Source organism: Leopardus geoffroyi, chromosome A1, assembly GCF_018350155.1.
Source record: "Leopardus geoffroyi isolate Oge1 chromosome A1, O.geoffroyi_Oge1_pat1.0, whole genome shotgun sequence".
NCBI classification, from domain to species: Eukaryota; Metazoa; Chordata; class Mammalia; order Carnivora; family Felidae; genus Leopardus; species Leopardus geoffroyi.
The window spans coordinates 210,445,218-210,472,807 of record NC_059326.1 but is presented as its reverse complement, the minus strand read 5'-3'; the positions used below and the strand labels follow the sequence as shown (position 1 = coordinate 210,472,807).

The 27,590-nt window shown below is 36.3% G+C and overlaps 1 protein-coding gene across 4 annotated transcripts in view; it reads right to left on the bottom strand.

Annotated features, from left to right (window-relative positions):
• Positions 1 to 27,590, bottom strand: part of NADK2 (NAD kinase 2, mitochondrial) — a 49,252-nt gene that overhangs the window by 3,850 nt on the left and 17,812 nt on the right. For 3 of the 4 annotated variants that reach the window (XM_045440212.1, XM_045440232.1, XM_045440242.1), the window contains exons 5-12: positions 25,245 to 25,328; positions 23,723 to 23,859; positions 17,347 to 17,425; positions 14,456 to 14,521; positions 13,026 to 13,121; positions 3,610 to 3,665; positions 3,433 to 3,486; positions 536 to 659 (exon numbers count right to left, since the gene is read on the bottom strand). In XM_045440212.1, the coding sequence (XP_045296168.1) occupies positions 536 to 659; positions 3,433 to 3,486; positions 3,610 to 3,665; positions 13,026 to 13,121; positions 14,456 to 14,521; positions 17,347 to 17,425; positions 23,723 to 23,859; positions 25,245 to 25,328 (696 nt within the window). The remainder of the gene's footprint in view (positions 1 to 535; positions 660 to 3,432; positions 3,487 to 3,609; positions 3,666 to 13,025; positions 13,122 to 14,455; positions 14,522 to 17,346; positions 17,426 to 23,722; positions 23,860 to 25,244; positions 25,329 to 27,590) is intronic. The other variant, XM_045440222.1, reaches the window with a different exon arrangement.

Here is a 27,590-nt window from a genome sequence, read left to right as displayed (position 1 = left end):
AACCTTTATAAAATAAATTATAAGGTTTTTTGATATCTTCCCTTCAAACAAAAATCAAATTCAGTAAATACGAGGAAAGGGGAGGTCACTTTTAGGAAAAAGCTGAAAGAAATGAGTCCTACTCTAAAAGTTTACGGCTTTACAAGTTAGGTTTTATATGAATATTTGTCCTGCTTTCTTTTTCTTTATCCAATAGCATATAAAAAAAAAAAGTTGCTTTCCAGTTTCTTTTAAAGTGATAATTTGATCTTATTCTGTCTTAATATATGAAAACAACAAATCCATATCACCCCGTTAGATAATTATGCCCCTTCTATTTACTTATAGTTTCTCTAAAATGGCACAAGTTGGGAAAGGAAGTATTTCCTCCAGGGTATATATAGCATGACGCCTCACTAGTTCCAAAAGCCCTACTTTTCCTACTAGATTAAGTGTGAATGAGTGAATTTCATCATACTGAATACTTTAAAACCAAAACCCGTTTATAATTACAAGAGATGGAAGCATAGTCACAGGCTGGCCTTTGGAAGCTTACTTTGACGTGAAGCAGCGCTGACGACTGCTGGAGAAAACTCTGTTTGCTATTGGTTCTCGAATACTGAAAAGTATTTTTGGTTCTTCTGGACTATAGAGCAGCGATTCGTTATATTCATTTGTTACTATAAAGGAAAAAAAGTATTAGCACATTCAAAGAAAGACAGTCACTTCTGAGAAGTGCAAAATGAAAAATGGATGCTATGCTATCCCCAATTTAAATGCAACTCTGTTTCAAAGGTCTGTTTGGCAGAAACTTTCTTGGAACTCACAACACATTCCATTAAAAGAACAAAAAACTTTATAAAATGAGGATTAGGTTTCAAGATAAGGCCACCAAAGCCCCTGACACATCAGCTGGAGACATACTGGGGAGTGGGCTACAAAACCAGTAATTAAACAAAAGTAGAGGAACTAACTTGGGGCATTCAAAAACAGAACCTGAGTTGCCATAGTCCCTTGCCAAGTTCCCTTCCAAAACACCATGTCAAAGTGTCCATAAATATTAAGTTAATTCTCTTGATTAAAAATGCAGTCTCAAAAAATTACAGGTAATACGCTTTCTCTAATGAAACTCTCATTACACAAGACATTTTTAGAAATCTTTGGGACCTGCTTTCTAACCAAGAAGCACATGACAGTTGGTAGGCAAAACATAAATTGGTCAAAAACAATTATACAAGGAAATCAGGCTTGAAAGAACGTATAGTTGAATACCACATTAAAACATTATAAGACTGTCAGACAATCCACCTTATTTACCAAAATTTTGTTTAAATTATTTGGCTCCTTGAAAAAAAATCTAATTTACTCTCAAAAATTTGCTCCTCTGGGAACACACACACTCAAAATGTGCTAGCTACAGGGCTGTCTGGCTGGGTCCAGTGGGTAGAGCATGTAACTCTTGATTTCAATATCGTGAGTTCGAGCCCCACTCTGGGCATAGAGATCACTTAAAAAAAAAAAAAAAAAAGTGCTAGCTCTGAAGGTAGTTCCAGAAATGTCTGTAACAGTGACTGCACTACTGGCATTCACTATTGTTTCTGAGGACAGTCAAATCTTCAAAGGAATAACATTCATTCAGTAAAGTGGAAAAATCACAGTATTTTATGTATACCCTTAAATTAATTTACATACCCGATATAAATTTCAGTTGTTTTATATACGTTTTAAGTTAAATTATTTTTTGAAGTTTTTTATTTTGAGAGACAGTGAACGAGCATGAGCAGGGGAGGGGCAGAGACAAAATCCCAAGCAGGCTCTGCACTCTCAGCACAAGCCCAATGCAAGGCTCGAACTCATGAACTATGAGATAATGACCTGAGCTGAAATCAAGAGTCGGATGTTTAACCCACTGAGCCACCCAGGCGCCCCTTTAAGTTAAATTATATAATGAATCAACTACTGTAAATGCCTAATTTAACTCTAACACAGATTTAAAGCTAATGCTAGCTCATAAGCTGTGATCAAAATAATCGTTTTGGTCTCAAATTGAGAGAGGGAGAAAGTCCGTTTTAGACAGTTGAAAGGGACTTCAGAGATTTAGTCCTGTTTTCAAACTATTAAAGGCCAACCACGTCCCCCAGTAAAGTAATCTTATGTGGAAATCTAAAATACACACATAAATGAACTGGCACTATTCAAATACTTTATTGTGTATTGCTAAATTATTTAAAAGGCAACCAAAAAGAGTGAGACTATTTTGATAACTCTTAAATTCAAGTGTCTGTGTTTATGGATGCCAGCTGCAGTCTTACATTTGCCAATATCCACTTTGTGTATTTGGTTTTGGTTGTATATGTTGAACACCCTTACATAGATAAGGAGATGCATATGAACAAGTTTGGATTTTTTAATAATCTTGAAAACTTAGGATACTCTTCAATTAAACAGAGACAACAAGAGAATCTTTAGTTTGAGGTCTGTACAAAAATGATTCTGGTACAGAAGAGGGGATTTTAGTGAGTTAATTTCATAAGCAAATCAAAGGAATGTGTTTTCCAATTTAAGAATTTAAATATTTAGAACAGAAAAACTTGAAGAATAAATTTGAAGAACCCCCTTAGGTATTACCAATCTATCTCTACTTCATCCTTTTATAGTTCAAGAAGTAGAAGAATGGAACCACAGTCTTGCTCATATTTCCAGTGAGTGACTGGTTGGTCTGGGATTAGAGCCCAGGCCTTCAAGTTCCCTGATCAGTAGTAGTCTTTCCCAACAGTGCTGGTTCTCTCAAAGGAACCCTGAAGTAACCGGGCAGGAATAGAAAGGAGAAAGTTAAAGAGAAGATTTTAGTGAATGTGAAGATAAGCATTCACAGCTCAGTGAACTCCTTTTCATTCAGAGGATATTAATGGCACACGGAGTTTAGGTAAACATTTCCCATTTGCCAGATCTGTATTTTTCTATATTTTCCTATCCCCCAGAATATGTATGTAGTTAAGAGTTTTGGCACAGAGGTTATATTTCATAGTTCACAAAAATCTAATATAAAGTCCAGCTCTAAACTTTTTATTGTTTAAATATACGTAAAGGTATTATATCAAGGGCCCGTTTGAGTCAAAAAAGTACAATGCTGGGGCGCCTGGGTGGCGCAGTCGGTTAAGCGTCCGACTTCAGCCAGGTCACGATCTCGCGGTCCGTGAGTTCGAGCCCTGCGTCAGGCTATGGGCTGATGGCTCAGAGCCTGGAGCCTGTTTCCGATTCTGTGTCTCCCTCTCTCTCTGCCCCTCCCCCGTTCATGCTCTGTCTCTCTCTGTCCCAAAAATAAATAAACGTTGAAAAAAAAAAAAAATACAATGCTTTGCTAATTAGACAAGTACACGTCATAATAACATCCTAAAGACTGATACAGAACTTGAATGAAACTGTTAGTAATTATGATCATTAGTCACTGACCTTTCTCTACCAATTCTCTGTTCAATGGAAGACTTAAATTTCCTTGTCGTTTTGCTATTGAAAAAGGAAAGGGTGGAATATCTTGATTAAATAATGTCAATAATAGCTAACATACAATAAAATATATACATTATATAGTACATTATAATTGTAACAAATAGCTATTCTGGTACTCACCAATATTTAAAACATCTTCCACAGCCTGGGTCGCAACCCTGTTAATATTGAATGACCTAGAAAGAAACACCATGTAAGTTCTTTGTTCTCATTCTAAAAACACACTTTAAATTAAAAAGGAATTATCTACTTAATATACAGAGAACTCTTAGAAATTATCAAGAAGAAGCAACCAAAATATGATAGCTACTTCACCCACTTTTAAAAAGTGGGCAAAGTAAACAGTTTATAGGCTTATATGAAAAAGCTTTCAATCTTACTCCTACTTAAGGACACATAGATTAAAAACTGATAATGTATGAAAGGTATATGAAAGACATTCTCATTCATACATGATGGCATTATGGAAGTTGCAGTTGGAAGGCAATTCTTCACTATTAAAATTTTAAATGAACATATTACTCATCCTAATTTATCCTAAAAGATACTTCTATCTATAGTACACAAAAGACATGTACAAGGATATTTACCGAAGCACTGTTTATAATAGCAAAACAACTCATATCGTAGGAAGCTGGTTAAATATGTTACTATGTAGAGATTAAAAAGCATAAAATAGAACTGTATGTGCTGATAGAAACATAAGTTAAAAAAAAAAACAAAGGCATTATGTAGAATATATATATAGGTTGTGCCTGGAGATTAGTACTAGATATATGAAATGAAAGACTAGCTTTTCATTTTAAAACCTTTTGTACTATAACATTCTTTCATGTTTATTTATTTATTTTGAGAGAGAAAGAGCATGAGCAGGAGAGGGGCAGACAGAGAAGGAGAGGGAGAATCCCAAGCAGAGTCCGATGTGGGACTTGAACCCACAAACTGCAAGATCATAACCTGAGCTGAAATCAGACACACTTAACCTACCGAGCCACCCAGGTGTCCCTCTACTATAACCTATTTTTAACTTGTAAATATTTCTTTAAATTATAAAATAGAAAAGATGAGAAATCTTTACCAGTGTGATGCTTTGCTTAAACACTTAAGAACAAATGTTAACACAAACATGAATCACCTAAAAGTAGCTCTGTCCTTGGGTCTACAAAGAAGGTTAAGGAAAGGTTTTTGGGTTTTTTCTTCTTTTTAATTCTTTCCAGTAATTCAGAATTCTGTTGCTACAGAATTCTCACATGGCCTCAGTAGATAATCTCAATGAACAGCAGCATAATGACCCAAACAACTCTATAAACATAATTCAGTGGCTCTTAACCTTTCTGAGGAGGGGGAGTAATAGATACTCTTGCATACACTTCCAACCCTATGCCCTTCACATTTTGAGAAATGTGATAACATTTAGGGCATTCTCTTAAAAATGCAGGTAACAAGTTTTATATTAAAAATTTGGGGTCATTCACACACCAAATGCCTATGCTAAAAAAATCCCAAATCTGGCCCTTGCCTATTCTATTTTTCACCATATTCTATTTTTCGCCAGTAAGTGTCCTGACTTTTTTACTGTTCAGCGTGAAGTTCGCAATACATATCTCATCATAATTACTGTCTGCATAATTACATACACACTGCAAGGCATTTGCGGCACTACCTGGCTCATGGCAAGAACTCAATACCGAATGAAAGTATCAAATGAAAGAGACATGCATGAATTATATTCTAATTGACATTATTAGAAGATATGGTTTCAGAATTTTATTTTAAATTAAAAGTCACATAAAATGAGCCATGTTTATTAGGGTTCCACTGAATTAAAATACTGAAGATTTAATTTTTCTTTAAGTTTTTTTTTATTTTGAGAGCGAGCACATGAGCCCGCGAGGAGCAGAGAGGTAGAGAGCAAATCCTAAGCAGGCACCATGAGGCTTGAAACCACAAACCGTGAGATCATGACTTGAGCTGAATTCGATAGTCAGACACTCAACCAACTGGGCCATCCAGGTGACCCTTGAAGACTTAATTTAAGAGAACAAAAGTCAGGGCGCCTGGGTGGCTCAGTTGGTTAAGCGGCCGACTTCGGCTCAGGTCCTGATCTCGCGGTCTGTGAGTTCAAGCCCCGCATCGGGCTCTGTGCTGACAACTCAGAGCCTGGAGCCTGTTTTAGATTCTGTGTCTCCCTCTCTCTCTGACCCTCCCCCATTCATGCTCTGTCTCTCCCTGTCTCAAAAATAAACGTTAAAAAAAAAACTTTAAAAAAAAAAAAAAGAACAAAAGTCTTCTATGATTTGATCAAATATTCCTAGAATTATGATTTATTAGGGATATCATAAGCCAACCCAAACTAAGTCCTCTGAATTGGGGTTAAGACGAATTTCCTATGGTTGTAACCTGGATCTCAGCCAAATCACTCTCCCTTTAGGAGTGGTTTATATTCTACATCAAAGACAAACTATATGCTTAAACAGGTATTAGCTAACACATGATGCCTTTATTCTTAGGTCTACAACCTTTACCATTCTAAGAGTTTCCATTTGAAATCAGATAAAACTTCCACTAAAGACAATCAAATTGAAGACAAATTGAATCTCGTCTCTTCTTTAGCTAGTAAAGCTTTCTCTCTTCACTTAAGAACACTTACCCTTAATTAAGTCAGCTAAAACAGAATGTATAAAGGAAGGGAACTGGGAAAAGTCTTTTAAAAAAACACACAGAAATATATGTGATTGCGCTCAGTAGTACTTCTCCCAGTGAATGTAGCAAATTGTGTTCCATGCTGGGAAGAGGACTGAGATGACAATGGGACAAATCAGAGACAACCTGCTATGCACCATAACCCCTACATCCTATATCCTGTGGAGGAATTTTGGGAAGTGCAAAATGGGAGAGCTAATCCCCAAACCCTTCGTGTGTGTGTGTGTGTGTGTGTGTGTGTGTGTGTGTGTGTGTGCTTACATACATGCATAGTTAGACTATCTTTTCCATCCTTTCTTGCCATAAATCCTGAGTGACTGAGTTCTAACTACAGGAATGAGAGTAGATGTCATAGACAACATATCTAAGACTGTCTCATAAGCCTGCCACAGGTGACCCTCCATGCTTTTCTTCCTTCTGTGGCTTCATTTAAATGAGTAGAGTGACTTCAAGAGCTATGTTTAAAAGATGGTTGAGGCAGATGATGCAAAGAGCCTGGATACCTGGAGTCACCACTTTGAGACCCACCTCCCAATTGGGAACACCCACTTGAACTTTATAAGAACAAGAAATAAACTTCTATTGTGTTAAGTCACTGAGTGGGCGGTTATCAGTTATAACAACTATCTTATCCAAAGTCATACATTTCCATATTTTATAGTCAAAGCAAGGAGAGGGTCACATAGGAAAACTTTTATCTCCTAGTATCAAGAATTAAAAGAAGAGTAAAAGTTGGCACAGGAACAGACACTCAGATCAATGGAACATAACAGAATCCAGAAATGGACCCACAAACGTATGGCCAACTCATCTTTGACAAAGCAGGAAAGAATATCCAATGGAATAAAGACAGTCTCTTCAGCAAGTGGTGCTGGGAAAACTGGACAGCGACATGAGGAAGAATGAACCTGGACCACTTTCTTACACCATACACAAAAATAAAATGGATGAAAGACCTCAGTGTAAGACAGGAAGCCATCAAAATCCTCGAGGAGAAAGCAGGCAAAAACCTCTTTGATCTTGCCCACAGCAACTTCTTACTCAACACATCTCCAGAGGCAAGGGAAACAAAGACAAAAATGAACTATTGAGACCTCATCAAAATAAAAAGGTTCTGCACAGTTGAAGAAACAATCAGCAAAACTAAAAGGCAACCGACAGAATGGGAGAAGACATTTGCAAATGACGTATCAGATAAAGGGTTAGTATCCAAAATCTATAAAGAACTTATCAAACTCAACACCCAAAAAGCAAATAATCTAGTGAAGAAACAGGCAAAAGACATGAATAGACACTTCTCCAAGGAAGACATCCAGATGGCCAACCGACACATGAAAAAATGCGCAACATCACTCATCATCAGGGAAATACAAATCAAAAACACAATGAGATACCACCTTACACCTGTCAGAATGGCTAACATTAACAACTCAGGCAACAACAGATGTTGGTGAGGATGCAGAGAAAGAGGATCTCTTTTGCATTGTTGGTGGCAATGCAAGCTGGTGTAGCCACTCTGGAAAACAGTATGGAGGTTCCTCAAAAAACTAAAAATAGAACTACCCTATGACCCAGCAATTGCACTACTAGGCATTTATCCATGGGACACAGGTGTGCTGTTTCAAAGGAACACATGCATCCCCATGTTTATAGCAGCACTATCAACAATAGCCAAAGTATGGAAAGAGCCCAAAATGTCCATTGATGGATGAATGGATAAAGAAGATGTGGAGTATATACAATGGAGTATTACTCGGCAATCAAAAGGAATGAAATCTTGCCATTTGCAACTACATGGATGGAACTGGAGGGTATTATGGTAAGTGAAATTAGAGAAGGACAAAAATCATATGACTTCACTCATATGAGGACTTTAAGAGACAAAACAGATGAACATAAGGGAAGGGAAACAAAATATAAAAACAGGGAGGGGGACAAGACAGAAGAGACTCATAAATATGGAGAACAAACAGGGTTGCTGGAGGGGTTGTGGGAGGGGGAATGGGCTAAATGGGTATGGGGCATTAAGGAATCTACTCCTGAAATCATTGTTTCACTATATGCTAATTTGGATTTAAATTTTAAAAAATAAAAAATAAATTAAAAAAAAAGAACAGTAAAAGAAATAAGCTATTCTATTCCTTTCTTTCCAATGATTCCTAAGGTCTACAGAATTTAGAGTCTGTCTTCACCATTTATTAGCCATATGGCTTTGGGAAACTTCTGAGACTTTCCTACTCTATTAACGAAAATAAAAGCACGTATTTCCAGGGGCACCTGGGTGGCTCAGTCAGTTAAACGTCTGATTTCAGCTCAGGTCATGATCTCACGGTTCATGAGTTTGAGCCCCACATCAGTGCAGAGCCTTCCTGGGATTCCCTCTCTTCCTCTCTCTCTGCCCCTTCCTCTAATCGCACACATGCTCTCTCTCAAAATAAATTAATAAACTTTAAAAAATAATCACCTACTTCCAGAGTATTTTTGAAAATTTAACATATTTAGCTCAGACAAAGAAAGTGCTTAGAAATGGTAGTTCAAGGGGTATCTGGATGGTTCAGTCAGTTAAGCATCTGACTTGGTTTAGGTTCAGGTCATGATCTCATGGTTTTGTGGATTTGAGCCCCGCATCAGGCTCTGCAGTGACAGCATGAAGTCTGCTTGGGATTCTCTGTCTCCCTGTCTCTCTGCCCCTCCCCCACTTGTGCTGTCTCAGTGTCTCTCAAAATAAATAAACTTTAAAAAGGGGGGTGGGCACCGGGGTGGCTCAGTTGGTTAAGCATCTGACTTCAGCTCAGATCATGATCTCATGGTTCGTTGGTTGCAGCCCCACATCAGGCTCTGTATTGTCTCCCCCTCTCTCTCTCTGCCCCTCCCCTGCTCACACTCTCTCAAAAATAAATAAACGTTAAAAAAAAATTTTGTTAATGGTAGTTTGATAAAAGTTATTAATGTATGGAAATGTATAGCTTTCCTCAGTCCTTCTGGCCCCTAGGCTTCTCTTCTCTCCCTCCATTTTCTGAAGAGAAAAAGGACAGAAGATGAATGGGAAAATGCAATCACAGGCAAAGAACAATCAGCAATGGGAGGGAGTAAGGTAGAACATTAGAAGCAAGCTACATAGGCTGAAGAGAGAAGAGGCTGAGTAATCAAGGTGGCAGGGATAGGATATAGTTAGTGACAGAGTTCTAGACATGAGACTTTATTAAGCAACACAGAAATGAATGAAATTCTAATCTAAGCCACATTTATTCACATCCAATGGGAACACAGGACTCAACTATAAGGTGTGTGGCAATGGAGGGCAGAACTGCTTTACAAGCAAGCCTAATGGCTCTTATCCTTTATGCTCTTCTTACTACTGAAAGGTTGAAAACAAACTCAAAATCAGGGGCACCTGGTGGCTAGTCGGTTAAGCATCTGACTTCAGCTCAGGTCATGATCTGGTGGTTTGTGAGTTCGAGCCCCATACCGGGCTCTGTGCTGACAGCTCAGAGCCTGGAACCTGCTTCAGATTCTGTGTCTCTCTCTCTCTCTGCTCTTCCCCCGCTCATGCTTGTCTCTCTCTCTCAAAAATCAATTAACATTAAACAAATTTTTCTAATAAAAAAATAAAATCACACATACCCCAGTGCAAAAGTCAAAAGCCTATTCACTGCCTTTAGCATAACCACGGTTTCACTAAGATTAGCAAGTTTACCTTAATAATTTTTCGATACAACCTAGTGACACATCTTTGAACCAGCGGCTTCTACAGACAGCTCCCCCTCTGCATTTAAAGGCTGGCAGTCAGGGGCGCCTGGGTGGCTCCATCAGTTAAGCACCCGACTTTGGCTCAGGTCATGATTTCACGGTTTGTGAGTTGGAGCCCCGCGTCGAACTCTGTGCTGACAGCTCAGAGCCTGGAGCCTGCTTCAGATTCTGTCTCTCTCTCTCTCTCTCTCTCTCTCTGCCCCTAACACACTCACATTCTGTCTCTGTCTCTCTCAAAAATAAATAAACATTAAAAAGCTGGCAGTCAAAAAAGCACTGGCTTTTTAGTCAAGCACACCTGAGCGTTTTTTTATCCAGGTTCTGACATTAGTTCTGACCTCACCCTAAATTGTTTATCCTTGTGAAGCCTCAATTTCTACTTTATAAAACAGGGATACTACCACTTTCTTGCAGGATTTCTGTGAGAATTATAGTCAATGTATAAAAAGTACCTACCACAGTATATTCAAAGTAACAGGGGCTAAATAACTGATAGCTTGTATTTACTGCATACAACAGAACCTACAGAATCACAGTCCAGAAGATAATCTTATTTTATCTGTTCTATTTCCCCTCATTTTTCAGAAAAGGAAACTTGTACAAGATCACAAAGCTAGTTGGTGATTTTGCCAGGTCTCTCTAACTTCCAGGCCAGTACTCTTTTCAATTATACCGCTTTGCCCATGATGGGGGTGTGGGGGGGGGGGGGGGGGGGGACGTGAGGGGGCGGTGAGAATCCTAGGATAAGAGGAGAAGGATCTGGGAAACCATTTCTGATTTTCAATCCAGTTTTCACCAAGTAACATATCATGCTGAGCAGAAAAGATGTTATGATAAATTAAAGCAATTAACTAATGTTTTCATTTTATGAGGGCTACAAAATAATTTTATAGCATCTTAGATTATTAAATTACTTTTGCAAACTATTGTTAAAGTCATTTTAGACATGTAGTTCTCACTGGCCCCCCTCAGGAAAATGAAATATTAACCAATGTTTTAAAATAATACTTCTCATTTTTCTCCAAAGGTTTATTTGACTAAGACTAGGATATTTTTAAAAGATGTGAAGTTACTAAGTACTTATGAATGAACTGTGATGTCTGAAAATTACTTCAAAGTATTATGAGATAAAAGAAGACAAAAGGGAAACAAGATTGGGCATGTGTTGATAATTATTGAAACTGATTAATGGGTACACAGATATTGATTATACTATTTTGCCTACTCTTACAGATCTTACAGTTTTTCCACAAAAAAAAGTATTAAAAACACCGAAAAAATGGGAAGTAAAATCCATTTTAAACTATCCAAACTTAAAATCACAGATTAATACTGTGTTTGTTAGCTGTATTTGTAAGCATGTAGTCATTTATTTGAAAAAAAAAAATGAGAGAATATGTATTAGGTACTGTGCTATACATGCAAAAATTAAACAAAAAAACCACTAGTCACCTTGCCAAATACCTCAAGTTGCTCAAACCAGCTGGGTATTAGGTAATTAGAGAACTAATAATGTGGTAAGTGCTGTCAAAGTGCTATTACGAAAAAGTGCTTGGGATGCACCAAAAGGGGATTCATTATGCTGATGAAAAGAACTAGGTCCTAGTAAAGATTTCCTACAGAGAATGACATTTGAAGACTGGATTTTTCAGCCAGGGGAAGGAAAGTGGAAAATGTTCAGGCATTCAATGCAGGAAGAAGTTGCACTGAGCAAAAACAAAAAGCCCAGAGACAATGTGGCTTGTGCTGAGAATTGCAAGTAGCCTGCAGTGTCCCCATTGTGCCAATGGGTTAGAGTAAGGCAACAATAGGCTGGTGAAGTTTCTTAGATCATATTTAAAGGGTCTTACACACAGACTAATCTGAACACAGTCAGAAGTCAATGAAGCTTTTACAGCACAGAAAGGAATAAAATTTATCTACATTTTAGAAATATTACTCTGTTGGCAGTATGGACGACAGCCTGAAGAATAAAGGGTGAGGCACAAAGATTATTCACTAAAAAGATGGGCCTGGACCAAACAGCAGTAGAAACTGCAGAAACAGAAGTGTGGCATAGAGCAGTAGACCACACAGCAGTAGAAACTGAAAAAGAGGGGCAAGGACTTCAGAAGCGTGACTGGCAGGATTCAGAGACAAGTACATGTAAAGAGGAGAACAAGGAGACTCAAAAGTAAGAGCCAGGTTTTAAGGAGTACTGTTTTTTCTCTAGAGCATGAACTCACGGTAACAGTGATATTATTAAGCAATACAGGGATCACAGCAAGAAAAACTAAAGATGGGGAGCCTGGGTGGCTCACTTGGTTAAGTGTCCGATTCTTGATTCTGGCTCAGGTCATGATCTCACAGTTTCTGAGTTCAAGCCCCACATGGGCTCTGTGCTGACAGTGTGGAGCCTGCTTGGGATTCTCGCTCTCCCTCTCTCTCTGCCCTTCCACTTGCTCTCTCTCTCTCTCTCAAAATAAATAAATAAAACCTTAAAAAAAAACCTGAAGATAATAAATTTAGTTTTGAATGTGTTGAATTTGGAGGTCTATTAACATTCTATTTAGTAGGTAATTTTAGAACAGAAGTTTGGGCTCAGGAAACAAGATAGCTACAGATAAAAGTCTGGGAGGCATCTGTGTCTGTGTACCAAGAAGCGAAGCCATTACCCAGAGAGAGGTTATAGGGTAAACAAGATACAGGAGCCCAAGTTATCTCTAGTTAAGCCTTTGACGCACAAACCTCCAGGACATTTGTTGTTGTTACTGTAATTGTTTTCATTTCTTTACTATTATTTAAAATATTTTTCATTTAAAAACAATACAGTCCCCCAAAACATTTTCTTTTTTCTCTTTACAAACCTAGGGCAACAGGCTAAAGAATGACCAAATCCAGGCTATAGCTCTAATCTAAGAAGTCCAGGCAGGACTTCTAGAGCCAACTGATGAGTAAAGCAGAAACTGGGCCAACCAACATAACAACACCAGGCTACCTCTTGCGTTTCAGAGGCCTTAGATACACCGATATGCAGCATCGAGTAAATTACATTACTTAAAATATTTCACAAAAGTCAATAAGTAACATCCCAAGGTACTCACCAGGCCTTTGATCCTGTTCCAGTACACAAATTGAGCCCTGAACTCTTCTGTTTTTCCCATGGACCATCATCAACTGAAATCTCATAGTAGGAAGCCCTAAGAATTGAGAATATAAAACTGAATTTGCTGAATTTATGGCTCACGGTAAATAAGACAAACACCGTTTCTTCAGAACTAATGAACTCTAAGTGGGCCAGCTTGACTCAGACATACCTGACTTAGGCACGCACACAATGATGCTAATACCAATACTGATTAAGTGAAAAAGTAAAAAAAAAAAAAAAAAAAAATCTGTAAAACTGCATCCCTCTCCTATCCATATGCTCCTTTATATCAGTATTTTAACATTTCAAACAAGGGCTCCTTATAAATTTTTACCTATGATTGCTTCTACTGTTTTTATGGACTCTAACACATACAGATCCTTATTTCAGAATTCAAAAAGAAAATACCATTCTTAAGTGAGTTTCATTCTTGGTAGATAGTTCTTGATATATCCCAATCTGTATCTAATCCTTCAAGTTACCAACAGTTCCTGGTCAACTCGTGTTTTTTAAGTTACATGTTAATGTGCCTTTTGAATTGATAGTAGGCTAAGAGAGATAAAGTTCTAAAGAAAATTCTCAGTCAGTACTGCATCAGTGGGCAAAACTAGGAATAAAACAAACTATAATTTCTTTAGAGATTTCTATTTCTTACAGTATTTCATAAGTATTAAATCAAATGGGTTTTCTGACACCAGAAAAAATGGCACTATTCCTTAACTGTATGAACATACAAATTTGCAATTATTCAAAAAAACTTTTGAAACATGTAAAAGCTTATTTTGTAAACTGTATCTTAAAATAATGGTGTCATTGATCAACACTGGGTTATTTTTGCCCAGCAGATAAAAAAGTTAAACTCTTAATATAGCTTTTCCAATAATGACAATTATTAGGCTTGCAAACACTAACATTCAATGGATATTATCTCTTATTTTAACCCTTTCAATTTCTCCTGCCAAATTCAATCTTTAAAGGTTTTACATGGCACAACTCCTTTTCATTTTTTCTCTGAAGTCACCATTCTTCATAAAAGATAGGCCTAATATTCACATTTAATCTATTTCATAGCTTTGTTATGTTTTCCTAGAATGTTGGGAATTTTAGGCATATTAGGAGCCTATACATTCAGACAAGCCAGTCAACTCTACAGGAATGGCTGCTATTATGCCAGAATCACACTGAAACAAAAGATTGATTAGAGTTAAGTGGGGACAGGAGAGAAGCAGAACTGGAGAGGAAGAAAAGTATAGTCAGGTAAGAGGTGTTGAGTCCAAAACAATGAGCAAATTTAGTGTCATTCTCACATGCAGGTTTATCAAGATTAGTCAACTCAGAAATTTTTTTTCAGGGAAATTATTTTTTTAAGGCAGCAATAAAACTCACAGTCCCTTTAGAGTGGGTATACTTCTTCTTAAATTCTCCACTGCTACAGCCCAAGAATAAGACATTCTAGGTTAGAACAAATAGGAGAAAAGAAAAAAAAAATTGGGCTTTTAAAATGTTCTTAAATGTAAGAACATTATAAATGAGGCAGGAATAATATTGCTGCACTTCATATTTTCCAAGCAAAGCACTTAAGTTTTCAGGGCATAGTGAAGCCTCAGTACAGGACCTGGAATCAGAAATACTGGGTTTTATATGACAGTTCTAATGCTAACTAATTAATTATATGACCATGGACAAGTCATTTGAACTCTTCAAATCTCAGTTTTTTCACTGATAATTACAACTACCCTTTCTCACAGGGTTGCTATGAGAGTTTAATGCGGTAATACACACAGTGCCTGACACACAGCAGGCATCCAGTAAGTGTTCATTTCCTTTCCAGCTAAGGGTCTATGTCATAGATTCTTTAAAAGTAAGTTCTAATACCTCCAATAGTGAGAACTTTTTCAATAGCATCAGAAGCGAACCCACTGCTTTCCTGATCTTAGTAAGAATATAAGGTGAGGCTCAAAGAACACAAAAAGAAGCAGCATCAGACATTATTTAGGAGATAAACCAACCAAATCACTGCTGCCACAGAAAACAACATTCAATCTAAAATCTAATGGGACTTCACTGAATTCCCAAAAGTCTGTCAACTGATCCCAGTTTTCCTCCTTTTATAAGTTATTTAATTTTTAGTAAGTACAAATTATAAAGCAACACTAGTAGAAGCTCTCAGAAGTTACAACTTTTAAAATATACAAACCGAATAACATAAGCCATTAAATGGCTTCTCTAGGATAAACATAAACTTACAAAACATTTTTACCTTTGTCATCTATTATTTTTTTATTCAGGTATAATTAACAGTGTTCTATTAGTTTCAGATGTACAGTATGATTCAACAATTGTATACATCTCTCAGAGCTCATCAAGACAAGTGCTCTCTTAAACCCCTCTATCTCTTTCACCCACCACCCCTCCCCTCTGGCAACCACCAGTTTGTTCTCTGTATTTAAGAGTCTGTTTCTTTTTTTTCTATTTGTTCATTTGTTTTGTTTCTTAAAATCCACATTATGAGTGAAATCACATGGTAATTGCCTTTCTCTAACTGACTTATTTCACTTAGCATAAAACCCTCTAGGTCCATCCGTGCTGTCACAAATGGCAAGGTTTCATTTGTCATCTATTTAATGTAGAAATTTCTTCAATTTCATTTAAAGTTGTTGCTTTCTGCCTTCTGTTTTTAGTAATCATGACTAAATTATATCACTAATTAGAGATACATTTTCTGCCTTCTTTATCACATAAAAGTATCCATTATTCATTTCCATATTGCTTCAAACTTGGTATACAGCAAAAGAAAAAATCTTGTGTATAGTGTAAGTCTTATTACTATGTTAAAATAAATATATTTACACTTTACGTTCTGTAAAGAATGTATGTTTAGGATTCCTTTGAAGAATAACTTTTACTTTTAATACTTTAAAAAATTATACATTTTACCACGCTCCAAAAAAAATAAGATCCCTAGTGACTCGCATGTCACACATAGCAGGTACACAATATATTTTTACTGAATAAATTTAAAATTACATTAATCAAAATAATTATAACTAAAAAAGATTGTCCAAAGCATGCTGCTGAATCAGGCTTTGTTCTTTTCAGTACTACATGAGTTAATGATTGGCTAAAACAGAGATATCTTCTTTAATTAAGACAAACATTTCTCATCATAATTAAACTTCTTATGAAAAGACAGGGTAACAAACAGAATTCCAGAATACATGGAACTCTCAGTAAACTAGGGAATCAACTACATGATCTCCAAAGGGTCACATGGTTCTGGTAGCAGCAAAGTGGGACAGATTCATCTCTAATTTTCCACTCCTAATTCATTTACATCTAGAAAAATGCAAAGGCAAGTTCTAAATGACAATGAAGAATTAAATTAACGTTACATTATTGCAGTCATTTTACAACTGGTAACTAATGTCACACGAAAAGTTTTGAAACAAAATTCTGACAATTTAAGCCTAAGTTATACTCAACACCAACAAAACAGATTTCATCAGTAATAAAATACTATTATGTTTATACTAATGAAGAACTTTATTAACCTTAATATTTGCTAATAATGGTTACAAATCTTAAACTGTCAATATACTTGACATACGATGTTGCATAAAGGATACAATTAGCACCAAGTAGTATTCCTGCCCAACATGTTTAGCATGAATCTCATCATGCATAGGAAAAAAATCATACAAATCTAAAACAAGGGATATTCTACAAACCAACTGGGTTAGACTATTCCAAAATATTAATGTCATGAATGAAAAAACAGTGGTGGGACTGAGGAACTGTTCTTAATTCTAAAGGGCCATGATGGCCAATGCAATGCATAATCCTTAACTAGATCCTGGATAAAAATAAGCAAACAAATCTACCTTAAGGGACACTATTAAGATAATTAGTAGGGAAGTTGTGATATGGACTGTCTACAAAAGTTTGTAACAACTGCAAATGTATGCCTAGTATATCATTCTGTTAAACATTTATAAAGCCACCTATATGATAGATTAAAGGCTCTGCAGTAACAGGACCCAAATAACTTTTTGTTTAATCTAGGGTTTCACAAACTTTTTTGGTCATAGAACCTTCTTTCCCCTTAACACATATTATAAATGTGTGAGACGGTTTGGGAAATATTTCATTTAATAATTCACTTCTATTACTTCTACCACCTTAATTATTCATAATTCTTAAGTTATAGAAATTGAATAAATATCTAAAAAATACTAAAACATTAAATTCCAAACTCAAGATCACAGGTTTAAAAGTACCTGGATGATAGACTCTCCCCAATGAAGACTTCATTTAGTGCCCTCACTGGCAAAAGCTGGGGTCCTGAAGCCTCAGGTCCTGAAGGTGATGAAAAAAATTTTTTCAAGACAACTTGTTTAAATCTTAGAAACGTTAGGATTTCAATTTTATGAGACATTACAATATTCACACTTTTCACTATAATCCATACTTTAACATTATTAACATATAAATAAAATATCTTATTTAAAGTGTTCATAACAGGGGCGCCTGGATGGCTCAGTCAGTTCAGCATCCAGCTTCAGCTCAGGTCATGATCTCACCACTCGCGGGTTCAAGCCCCGTGTCAGCTCTGTGTTGACAGTGTGGTATCTGCTTCAGATTCTGTCTCTCTCTGCCCCTCCCCCGCTTACTCATGCTCATTTGACTCTCTCATGCTCACTCGCTCGCTCTCTCAAAAATAAATAAAACATGAAAAAACTGGGGCGCCTGGGTGGCTCAGTCAGTTAAGCATCTGACTTCAGCTCAGGTCATGATCACAGGGTCTGTGGATTTGAGCCCCACATCAGGCTCTGTGCTGACAGCCTGGGGCCTGCTTCAGATTCTGTGTCCCCCCTCCCCTCTCAGCCCTTCCCCCACTCACGCTCTGTCTTGTTCTGTCTCTCAAAAATAAATAAATGCGAAAAAAATTATAAAAAAATAAAAAATAAAAATATTAATAAAGTGTTCATAATATGAACCTCAAAGTCACCTAACATTGCTGCAATGAAGCCTCTAGCTCTCCAAAATAAGCCTTAATTCTTCTTGAAACAATTTTTCAAGACCGAGAAAATACATATTTATTCTTCTCATCGGATTTTTGTTGTCACATTTAATTTCTCTCTAAAAGCTTCAGAGGTAGAAATGATCAAGTACTTCCAGAGGAGAGCCACTTTGAAGTTAAGTGGCAAATTACACCCATGGCTCATACTGGAAACCAAATCAGTTATTATTAGAGATCAGATTTCTTTTTTTTTTAAATAGAAAACTTCAAGAGTGTTTCTAGCAATAGTAGTCCTGAAGGAACACTGCCACATCTCCTTTCATGACTTCTGAAAAATGTCTTTTTTTTCTTTTTTATTCTGTAAGGCTATATGCACAGTTTATGTAATCTGCCTTGATGATATTTAAACCTCACTTCATCACAAAATCCTCCAAAGGATTCCCACTGCTTTCTCGATTAAAATTGTAATTGTCACCTTCAAATGGTTTATTTTACTTATCTTTTATCAGTCTCCCAACTGGAAATGCCAACCTCATCTTCTCAATGTCACCAAAAGCAGATTCATTGCACCCAACTCTCGCTGGGCAAGCACTGTGGAACAAGTTCCCTTCTCTGTCTCCTCCATGCTTCCTCCTAAGTCAAAGCTTGAAAGTCTACCTGGACTGTGGTAACTAGCCTCTAACAGGGTCCCCAGTGATTCCTGCCTCCAGGTATTCACATTCTTGTGTAACTCTCTGATAGCATATTAGGTTTGGTCTATGTGACCAAATAGGGTACGATACAAGTGATGGTACGACACTTCCGAGATTTGGTTTAAAAAGCCACCCTGGCTTCCTTCCACCTCAGCCTCTTTTCTCAGATCACTTGGCTTCTGGGGGGTTGGGGGGATGGGGAGAGACTTCATGAGCAGTCCAATAAAGAGGCCTACATAGTGAGGAACTAAAGCCTCCCGCTAACAGTTATGTGAGGAGCTGAGAAGCACATCTTCCAGTCCCAGATGTCTTCAAATACTGCTGTCCTGGCTGACAGCTTGATCCTCCTCCCAAAAAGACTCTAAACCAGAACTAACAAGCTAACCTGTTCCTGGATTCTTGACCTTCACAATCTCTGAAATCATAAATATTTGTGTTTTAAGATGCTAAATTTGGGGGTGATTCGTTATGCAGTAATAAATATCTAATACACACTAAACACCTCATATACTAATAAAATCTCTACCACTGTCACCAACACAACCACTGATCTAATATTCTCCTGACTTGCTATCCTATTATATTCGTTTATATGTTTATTAGACACTAATTACACATATCTCATTTCTTTTGGATTTAACAGTCTATGGGGGACCCAACGATGCTTTTGAATATAACAAGTTGTCATACAATGCCAAAGACCATAAGAAAACTTGTTATCTGATTAAATTGTACGATGGGCTAATGTGATCAGCTCAATCTCATAATATAGCTGAAAAAACTTGACACAAAAAGGTATATCAAAAAATTTGATATGTTTAATCAAATTCACATTAAAGATTATAAAACCTAACTTTTGAAATTGTCTTAATTTGGTACTAGATCTATCATTCTCACACATGTCAAAATTTAACAGTTTTACAAATGTAAAAAACTAAATTTTATTCTTTAAATTATTTTTCTTTACATAAGGTAATTCCTTTTTCTTTTAGTGTTTGTTTATTTTTGAGGGAGGGATGGAAGGACAGTGGGAGGGAGGGAGGGAGAGAGAGAGAGAGAGAGAGAGACAGAGAGAGAGAGAGAATGGGACAGAGTGCGAGTGGGGGAGGGGCAGAGAGAGAGGGAGACACAGAATCCTAGGCAGGCTCCAGGCTCTGAGCTGTCAGCACAGAGGCTGACGCAGAGCTCAGACTCTCAGACTGTGAGATCATGACCTGAGCCGAAGTCAAAGGCTTAACTGACTGAGCCACCCAGGCACCCTTACGTAAGGTAATTCCTAATGGAATTTGTTTTACATCTCCCCACAGATTTTCTGCAAATGCCAAACTAACAGTAGGTACTCACTAAATATTACTAACAAATCTGATTTCTCACCAAACTGTAACCATGTATTTTATATAGTCTTGACTTTCTGCCTCTATTCCCATTTCTCCCTATCCAAATTTTCCTTTCCATTTTGCACTTTTATTATGTGTACTTGCTGAATTTCACCTAGAACCCTTTGTCAAACAAGAAAATTAGGATTGCTTCAGGTCTCATTAATCATCTTAATTCTGCCTATATTTTCTTTCATGCTAATTGACTACTACCAAACATTACCTAACCAATGAAACTGTACATTTATAACTTAATTCAATAGGACATGTAAAGGACAATTAACAATTTTCTATCCAAAACAATGGATTACAAAATTAATTATAATTTGTATTTTTAAATATAGAATTGTTATACTAGTGACAGGGACCACTACATGTACAATTCTCTTTCACCACCATGCTGCTATACTATGTTTCCAGGTTTACTTGCAGTGGGTACGCCCATGAGACTAGTAATGGCCAATGAAAAATGAGGAAAAGTAGTGATAAAGCCTGGCTCCTAAAACCTGCCTTAAGATACTCTATGCTCTTTCTTCTTTCCACAAGCTACAGAGGATCCAATAGAAAACTCAGGCCTTAGAAGATGGTAGGATACACTGTTTGGAAGTTCTTCAACACCCAGTTGACAGTGACATGAAATAGAAATAAACTTTCAATATGTTAAGCCACTGAGAATCTGGGATTATTTATCAAATCAATTCACTTATCCAAATTAATACAACTAGACTTGCAAATAAAGTTACTAATTTATGTGATGAAAATTTTTAAAAATAATAATATACCAACCCTACCTTCCCTTGAACATATCCTTTAATAACTTGTACATAAATACAATCCAATAAAGGATAGATTTTTCTTAAGCTGAAAAGTTAAACACACACAACACTAGAATTTTTTTTTTCTCTGTAATCTTTTGTTCTAAATTAGAAAGCTAGGGGAGCCTGGGTGGCTCAGTCAGTTGAGCATCTGACGCTTGATTTTGGTTCAGGTCATGAACCCAGGGTCATGAAATCAAGCCTGGCATAGAGCTCTGTGCTGAGTGTGGAGCTTGCTTAGGATTCTTTCTCTTTCTCTCTCTCTCTCTCTCTGTCTCTCTTTCTCTCTCTCTCTTGCTCTCACTCTCTCTCTCGCTCTCCCTCTGCCCCTCTCCTCCACTCATGCTCTCTCTAAAAAAAATTTTTTTTAATTTACAACAGACAACATGGATGGAACTAGAGGGTATTATGCTAAGCAAAATAAGTCAGTGAAGGAAAGACAGGTATATGATTTCACTCATGTGGCATTTGAGAAACTCAACAGATGAACATACGGGATGGGAAGGAAAAATAAGATATAAACAGAGAGGGAGGCAAACCATAAGAGACTCTAAAATACACGAACAAACTGAGGGTTGCTGGAGGGGAGGTGGGTAGGGGGACGGGTTAAATGGGTGATTGGCATTAAAGAGGGCACTTTTTGGCATGAGCACTGGGTATCCTATGTAAGAGACGAATCACTGAGTTCTACTCCTGAAGCCAAGACTATACTGATGTTAACTAATTTGAATTTAAATTAAAAAAAAATTAAAACACCTAAATAATAAATATATTATTAGAAAGCTAAATCCAGGATAAAACATGGTAGCATATTTAGACTCTCAAATCTACTCCAATATTTCAAAATTCCTAATGGCAGCCTCCTAAGAAATTTTCCCTACCAACTTGCTAAGAATTTAAATAGAAAAAAATGAGATACAATTTGAAATCTTCCTAAATTTTTTCTCATAAAGCTATAAAAATAACAAAACTCACAAAAAAGCCCTCTAAAATAGTGCCTAGACACAGTTAAATATCATATAATTGCTTCTAACAAAATAATTATTACAATAAGCATAGTAATTTCCAGTGTTACTATTCAGAATTCTGAAACTATTCTGATTCCAGATTCTTTATATATAAAATAACCTACTTCAGCCACAATCACCACCACCACTTCCTCTCTGGAAGCTTTCAGGAGCTTTGTTTCATCCCTAATATTCTGACATACCTTGGTTTGAAATCTGTTACCATTACTTGTGAGTCCTTTCAATTCAAAGAATGGTGCCTACATTTTGAGAAATTCTCTTGTGTTTTTTTTATTTTGAACATTTTCTCTTCTTTTTCTAGAAAAACATTAATCAGATGTGAACATCCTGGATGTTACTTAGTTAATAACTATGTGATTTTGTTTCTATATATATTTAGTTTTACAAACTAAACGGTAAATCTGAGACAGGAATCTGAGCAATGAATCTCTGAATATCAATCTATAGCTTTCCTATAATGTAGTTGGCGAATTTCAGAGCCAAATCTTAAACATCTCTGGTGGTAGCAATAACTTCTTTTGGTGAGGGATAAAGTAAAACTTTTAGTTAAAAATTTAAATCTTACTGCAGTCTTTGAAAAACAGTAATAGGAATCCATATGCATATGATTGGGTGGGGGGAGCATCTTTAAAACATGACATGAACACATAGTTTAAGAATATCCTAACCTATATAAACCTATAAATCACCATGGGGGTGCCTTGGGGGCTCAATTGGTTACATATCCCACTCTTGATTTTGGCTCAGGTCACAATCTCATGGTTTTGAGTTCAAGCCCTGTGCTGGGCTCTGTGTGCTGATGCTGGAAGCCTGCTTGGGAATCTCCCTCTCTTTGCCCCTCTCCTGCTCGCACTCTGTCTCCCTCTCTCAAAATAAATAAATAAACTGAAAAATAAAAAGCTTTAAATCACCATGAAAAACTCTGAGAACAATGACCATAAATAAACATCAGATACCACGACAAGACAGAGACAAAACAGATATTTAAAGGTAGCTTTTCCTGGTAAGTTTAGCCAAGAAATGAAACACAGGACAAAAAAATATCTTTTCCTGGAGTCCGTAGATATCTAGTATATCTCTTGGGATCTTCTTGTATCATAAAAATCTTATACTTACTGGAAAAAGTGGGAAAATATGGTTAAATTATAACCCACAAATTAACTCACAACTGAGAATTCACCTGAACACTCATAACAAAAAACTGCATATCACCTTATGCTAATATTCTCTTAGCAGTTTACAGAGATTGAAACACAAATCTTAAGGCTAAGATGCAAAATTTCTCAACAAAAAGGTTTTAAATCAATGAGCATAACTGTGGTGAATATATTTAAATACAACTATACAAGTGTATAATTATGATGAAATCTACATACTAGCTCGTTTTATTTCTACTGCTTTCTTTTTCCTTGTTGACATTTCAAAGATTAAGGCCAAAAATCTGTCCTTAAATATCAACTATTCTCTTAGACATTTATAATCCTTCCAAAATCAACAAGTTTTCAATCCTAGATAACATTTCTTCTGGAAATATGCTTACTTCTTATTTCAGTATCTAGTCATTAAATTTTACACCTGAAGTAGTTCACTGTATTTTCTTAAGTACGGTCAGTGGCACTAAAATCCTCAAATAATTATAAATTATTACTTCTAGAAATTAGAAATCAAAGGAACTCTAAGTTAAATATTGCTCCAAACACATCTAATTCCCAATCCACCTACTTTCATCATGAACTCTTTCAATGTTGAAGGCTCTGCTATGTTGATTCAAACTCAGCTGCTGTTCGTGAAGGTCCACGGGAACAGGGTTTATGCCAGTCCCTTCAAGGTACAATCTGATTCGTTGCCTCCATAACCACCTTAGAAGAGTGAAGGAAAATCAAATTAATTTAAGATAGAATAAAGTATTTTTAGAATTAGATATAATTTCACCAAATTAAAAAAATAAAAATATTAAAAAATTAGTTATCCCATGAACAAATTATACCAGAAACATCCAAAACCCACAGGTTCCTACTCAAAGACAAATTTAGAGATTAGGTCTCTCAATTATAACAGAAATATCTAATGTATTTATATAGAATCTCACACGTAACTGAATTAAAGCCAAATTCTTTATCATATATCCATTAAATCTAAGATACTGAGTTAGATATAGTTGCATTTTGCTCATACAAAAACATAACATGAAAACGAGAAAGCACTCTGAAATTAAAATAATACTGTGTTCTGGTGGTCAGATTAGACAAAATTCCCTCCCCTAAAATTCTGTAATGATGATTTTTTTTTAATAATAAAAAAGAAATCAATGACAAATATTATAACATTTAAGATTATACCTAAAACTTAAACATTTTTGATAAAAGGAAAAAAAATCAGGTATAATTAATTTCAAAACCAAAAACTGATGTGTCAAAAAGTTAGTGGGACAGATTCTGCTAGATTAGCATATAAAAATATACTCCCATTTGGTAGCTATAAACTGGTCATCTGTAGAGGTGCCAAACTTCTGAAATCAATAGAAACTGGAATCATTATTAATGATTCCACAAGTCAAGAAGATTTAATACAATTTCACAAAAACCAGAGAAAAAGCTTTCTCCAACAATAAAAATCTAGTCTAAATCAGGAAATAAAAAAGTAGTCAAACTTGGCTCACTCTACTATCATCACCAACCCCATCTCAGCTCCTCCCCCCATCCTTCTTTTTTCAGGACAGCCTGGCCTCCGAACACAGTAAGTGAAAAAAAATATGAAAAAACATCCCCCTGCTTAAGATACACTTAATATGTAAAATAAAGACATCAGAAACCTTCAGCATAGTGGAGTAAATCCAACCCTCAGCCATTCCGGATGGGAGATGAGGATAAAAAATATAAAATCTCAGAATTTGAACACTTCATTTTAGCCAACAGTTTTAACTATCTTTCTACCAAACTGCTAAGAACACAGAACCAGGTTTAAAAAGTAGAAATGTGGCCTCTATCTCACTGATGGAGAAAACCCCTCCATGTGCAATTATGTTACAGGCCAAGGGCACTTGTCAGGGTTTCTGGACAGTTCCACCTGGACTAGAAGAAAGTAAGGTAGAGATATTTGTGACTCAGCTAGTTTATTACTTTTTATGGCTACTGTTGTAACTATGGACTAAGCCAAATATTATCTAACTTGTACTGTTCAATAGCATTTTTAATAGCACATATTTATTAAGATTATTTGTAAAACAACTGTAAGAAATTCCTACCTGAACTCACCACGATAGAACTTCTGTAAGGCTTCTGGAAAGGAATGTGTATATCGAACAGGAAGACATAAATGACCCTCAGACCTTTATTTTAAGAGATTTGGAGTGGTGTAAAGAAAGAGAAAAAAAAATTTAATTCAAAAGGTATCACTAAGCTATAAAAATCAGACATAAAATTTTGTAAATTTTTATTCTATACTTCATTTTTTTGCTACAAAGTTTTCTGTATTTTCAATAAGACAGAAAGACCAAACAGAAAGACCAAAGTGATTTTACATACAGCTTTAATGCCATGATACACAAAACTACTTAAGTTTCCACATTACAGTGAAACTAAAAAATAACAGCAAATGTGCCACTGATTGATTTCCCTATAAAATTATCTGATGGTATAGTGACGTTTGCATCCTACTTTTATAATATTTATCTATTAACTTTAGGGAAGTCATTTTAGCATCAGCTTCCTCATCTCTAAAAGGGTGATAGAACCACCAATCTCAAAAGGTTATTCTGAGGAATCAAACTATTTATGGTTCAAAAGTGAACCATAAATCTTTTAAATGTCATTTAAGATATTCCAAGTCATAAAGAGAAATCATAAAGCTTAATCCAATGCAATCCTTCATTTATTAAAAAAATATAGAAGAATTAACTCCTTTTCAAGGAGTTAAAAGCTTGATGTATGGGGCGCCTGGGTGGCTCAGTTGGTTGAGTGTCTGACTTTGGCTCAGGTCATGATCTTGTGGTTCATGAGTTGGAGTCCTATGTCAGACTCTGTGCTGACAGCTCAGAACCTAGAGACTACTTTAGATTCTATGTCTCCCTCTCTCTTTGTCCCTCTCCCACTCTCTCTCTCAAAAATAAACATTAAAAAAAAAAAAAAGAGCTTGATGCAGAAGACAATTTTTAAAAAACTGCAAATTACAAAGTGTTAAGATTGCCTATAGTTGCTATAGAAAGATGAGATATTATGGCACCTAACATGAGAAAAGGTGTCCAGAAAGCTCAATCATCATTACATGATGCGTTGATCTTGAAGGAAATATTGAGAGTAGGCTTTGCAAAACAAACTCTTCATAATAACTACATTAAGTGTGAAAAGCAGAGAAAAACGTTTTTACAAAGTCGTGACTAGTCAATTTCTTTATCTGAGTGGATCAACACTGAAATTAAGACACTTAGGCAAGGCCTAAGCGTTTTAATTTCTATACTCCCTGCAACACTTTACATAATGCTAAGTATATAAAAGGTATCAACAGTCATTTGATAGAACAATACCAGCTAGGGTCAACTGGAGGTCTAAAACATCCTAGAGAGAACAATCTCTCATGAGGTTATAGTCAGATATCAGCTAGGGCTGTGAGCATCTGAAGGTCTGACTTGGCCTGAACGATTCATTTTCAGTGTGGCTCACTCACCGGGCTGGCAAATTGTGTGAGCTATTGGCAAGACACCTCAATTCTTCTGCACGTGAGCCTCTCCATAGGGCTGTTTGACTATCTTCACATCATGCTGGCTGACTTACCCCAGAATGTACAATCCAAAAGACCAAAACAGAAGCTGGAATACCATTTATGACCTGGCCTTGGAATCTACACACTGGCATACCATATTCCATAGGCCAGTCCTGATTGAATACAGAAGGGGAGAGGTAACCACATAAAGGTGTAAATGCTAGGCAGCTATCTTGTAGGCTAGCTACTACATGTCGTATACCCTATTTTAATTATTAAGCATTCAAATGTCATTATTATTTAAAAGTTCAGTAGACGATTGCAGAATACAAACGAGACAAACCGAAGTTATATATTTAATTTACATGTGAGTGACCATGTGAGTGAACCATCTTAGAAGGGTATCTCCGAGCCCAAGTCAAGCCTCCAAGTGCCTGCAGCCCCACCTGACATGTAACTATAACCTTATGAGGAGAGATCTCAAGCCAAACCACCCATCCAAGCCACTCCTGAATTCCAGATACACGGAAACCAGGAGAGATAATAAATGATTTTTACTACGTAAGCCTTTAAGTTCTGGTTTGATTTGTTATGCAGCATTTCATAACTAATAGAGGAAAGGAAATTTAAGTTGAATATTAACTTCTAGGATTAAGGCTTGTGAGTCACCACAGTGCTTAAGAAAAAGAAGTCAGACAACCTGAATTACCGAACAAGCTAGGAGGCTTAATACATTTCTCGCCTGTAGACAAGAAGAGAAACCAAAGGACTTCTAAAGCCTATTATTCTAGGTAGAAATTAGAGAAGCAGTAGTGTCTGTTTACCAGTTTCAAAATCTCCACAAGCTTATGACTATTAAGCCAGGTTTTTAAAGGAAAATATGTCTCAACAA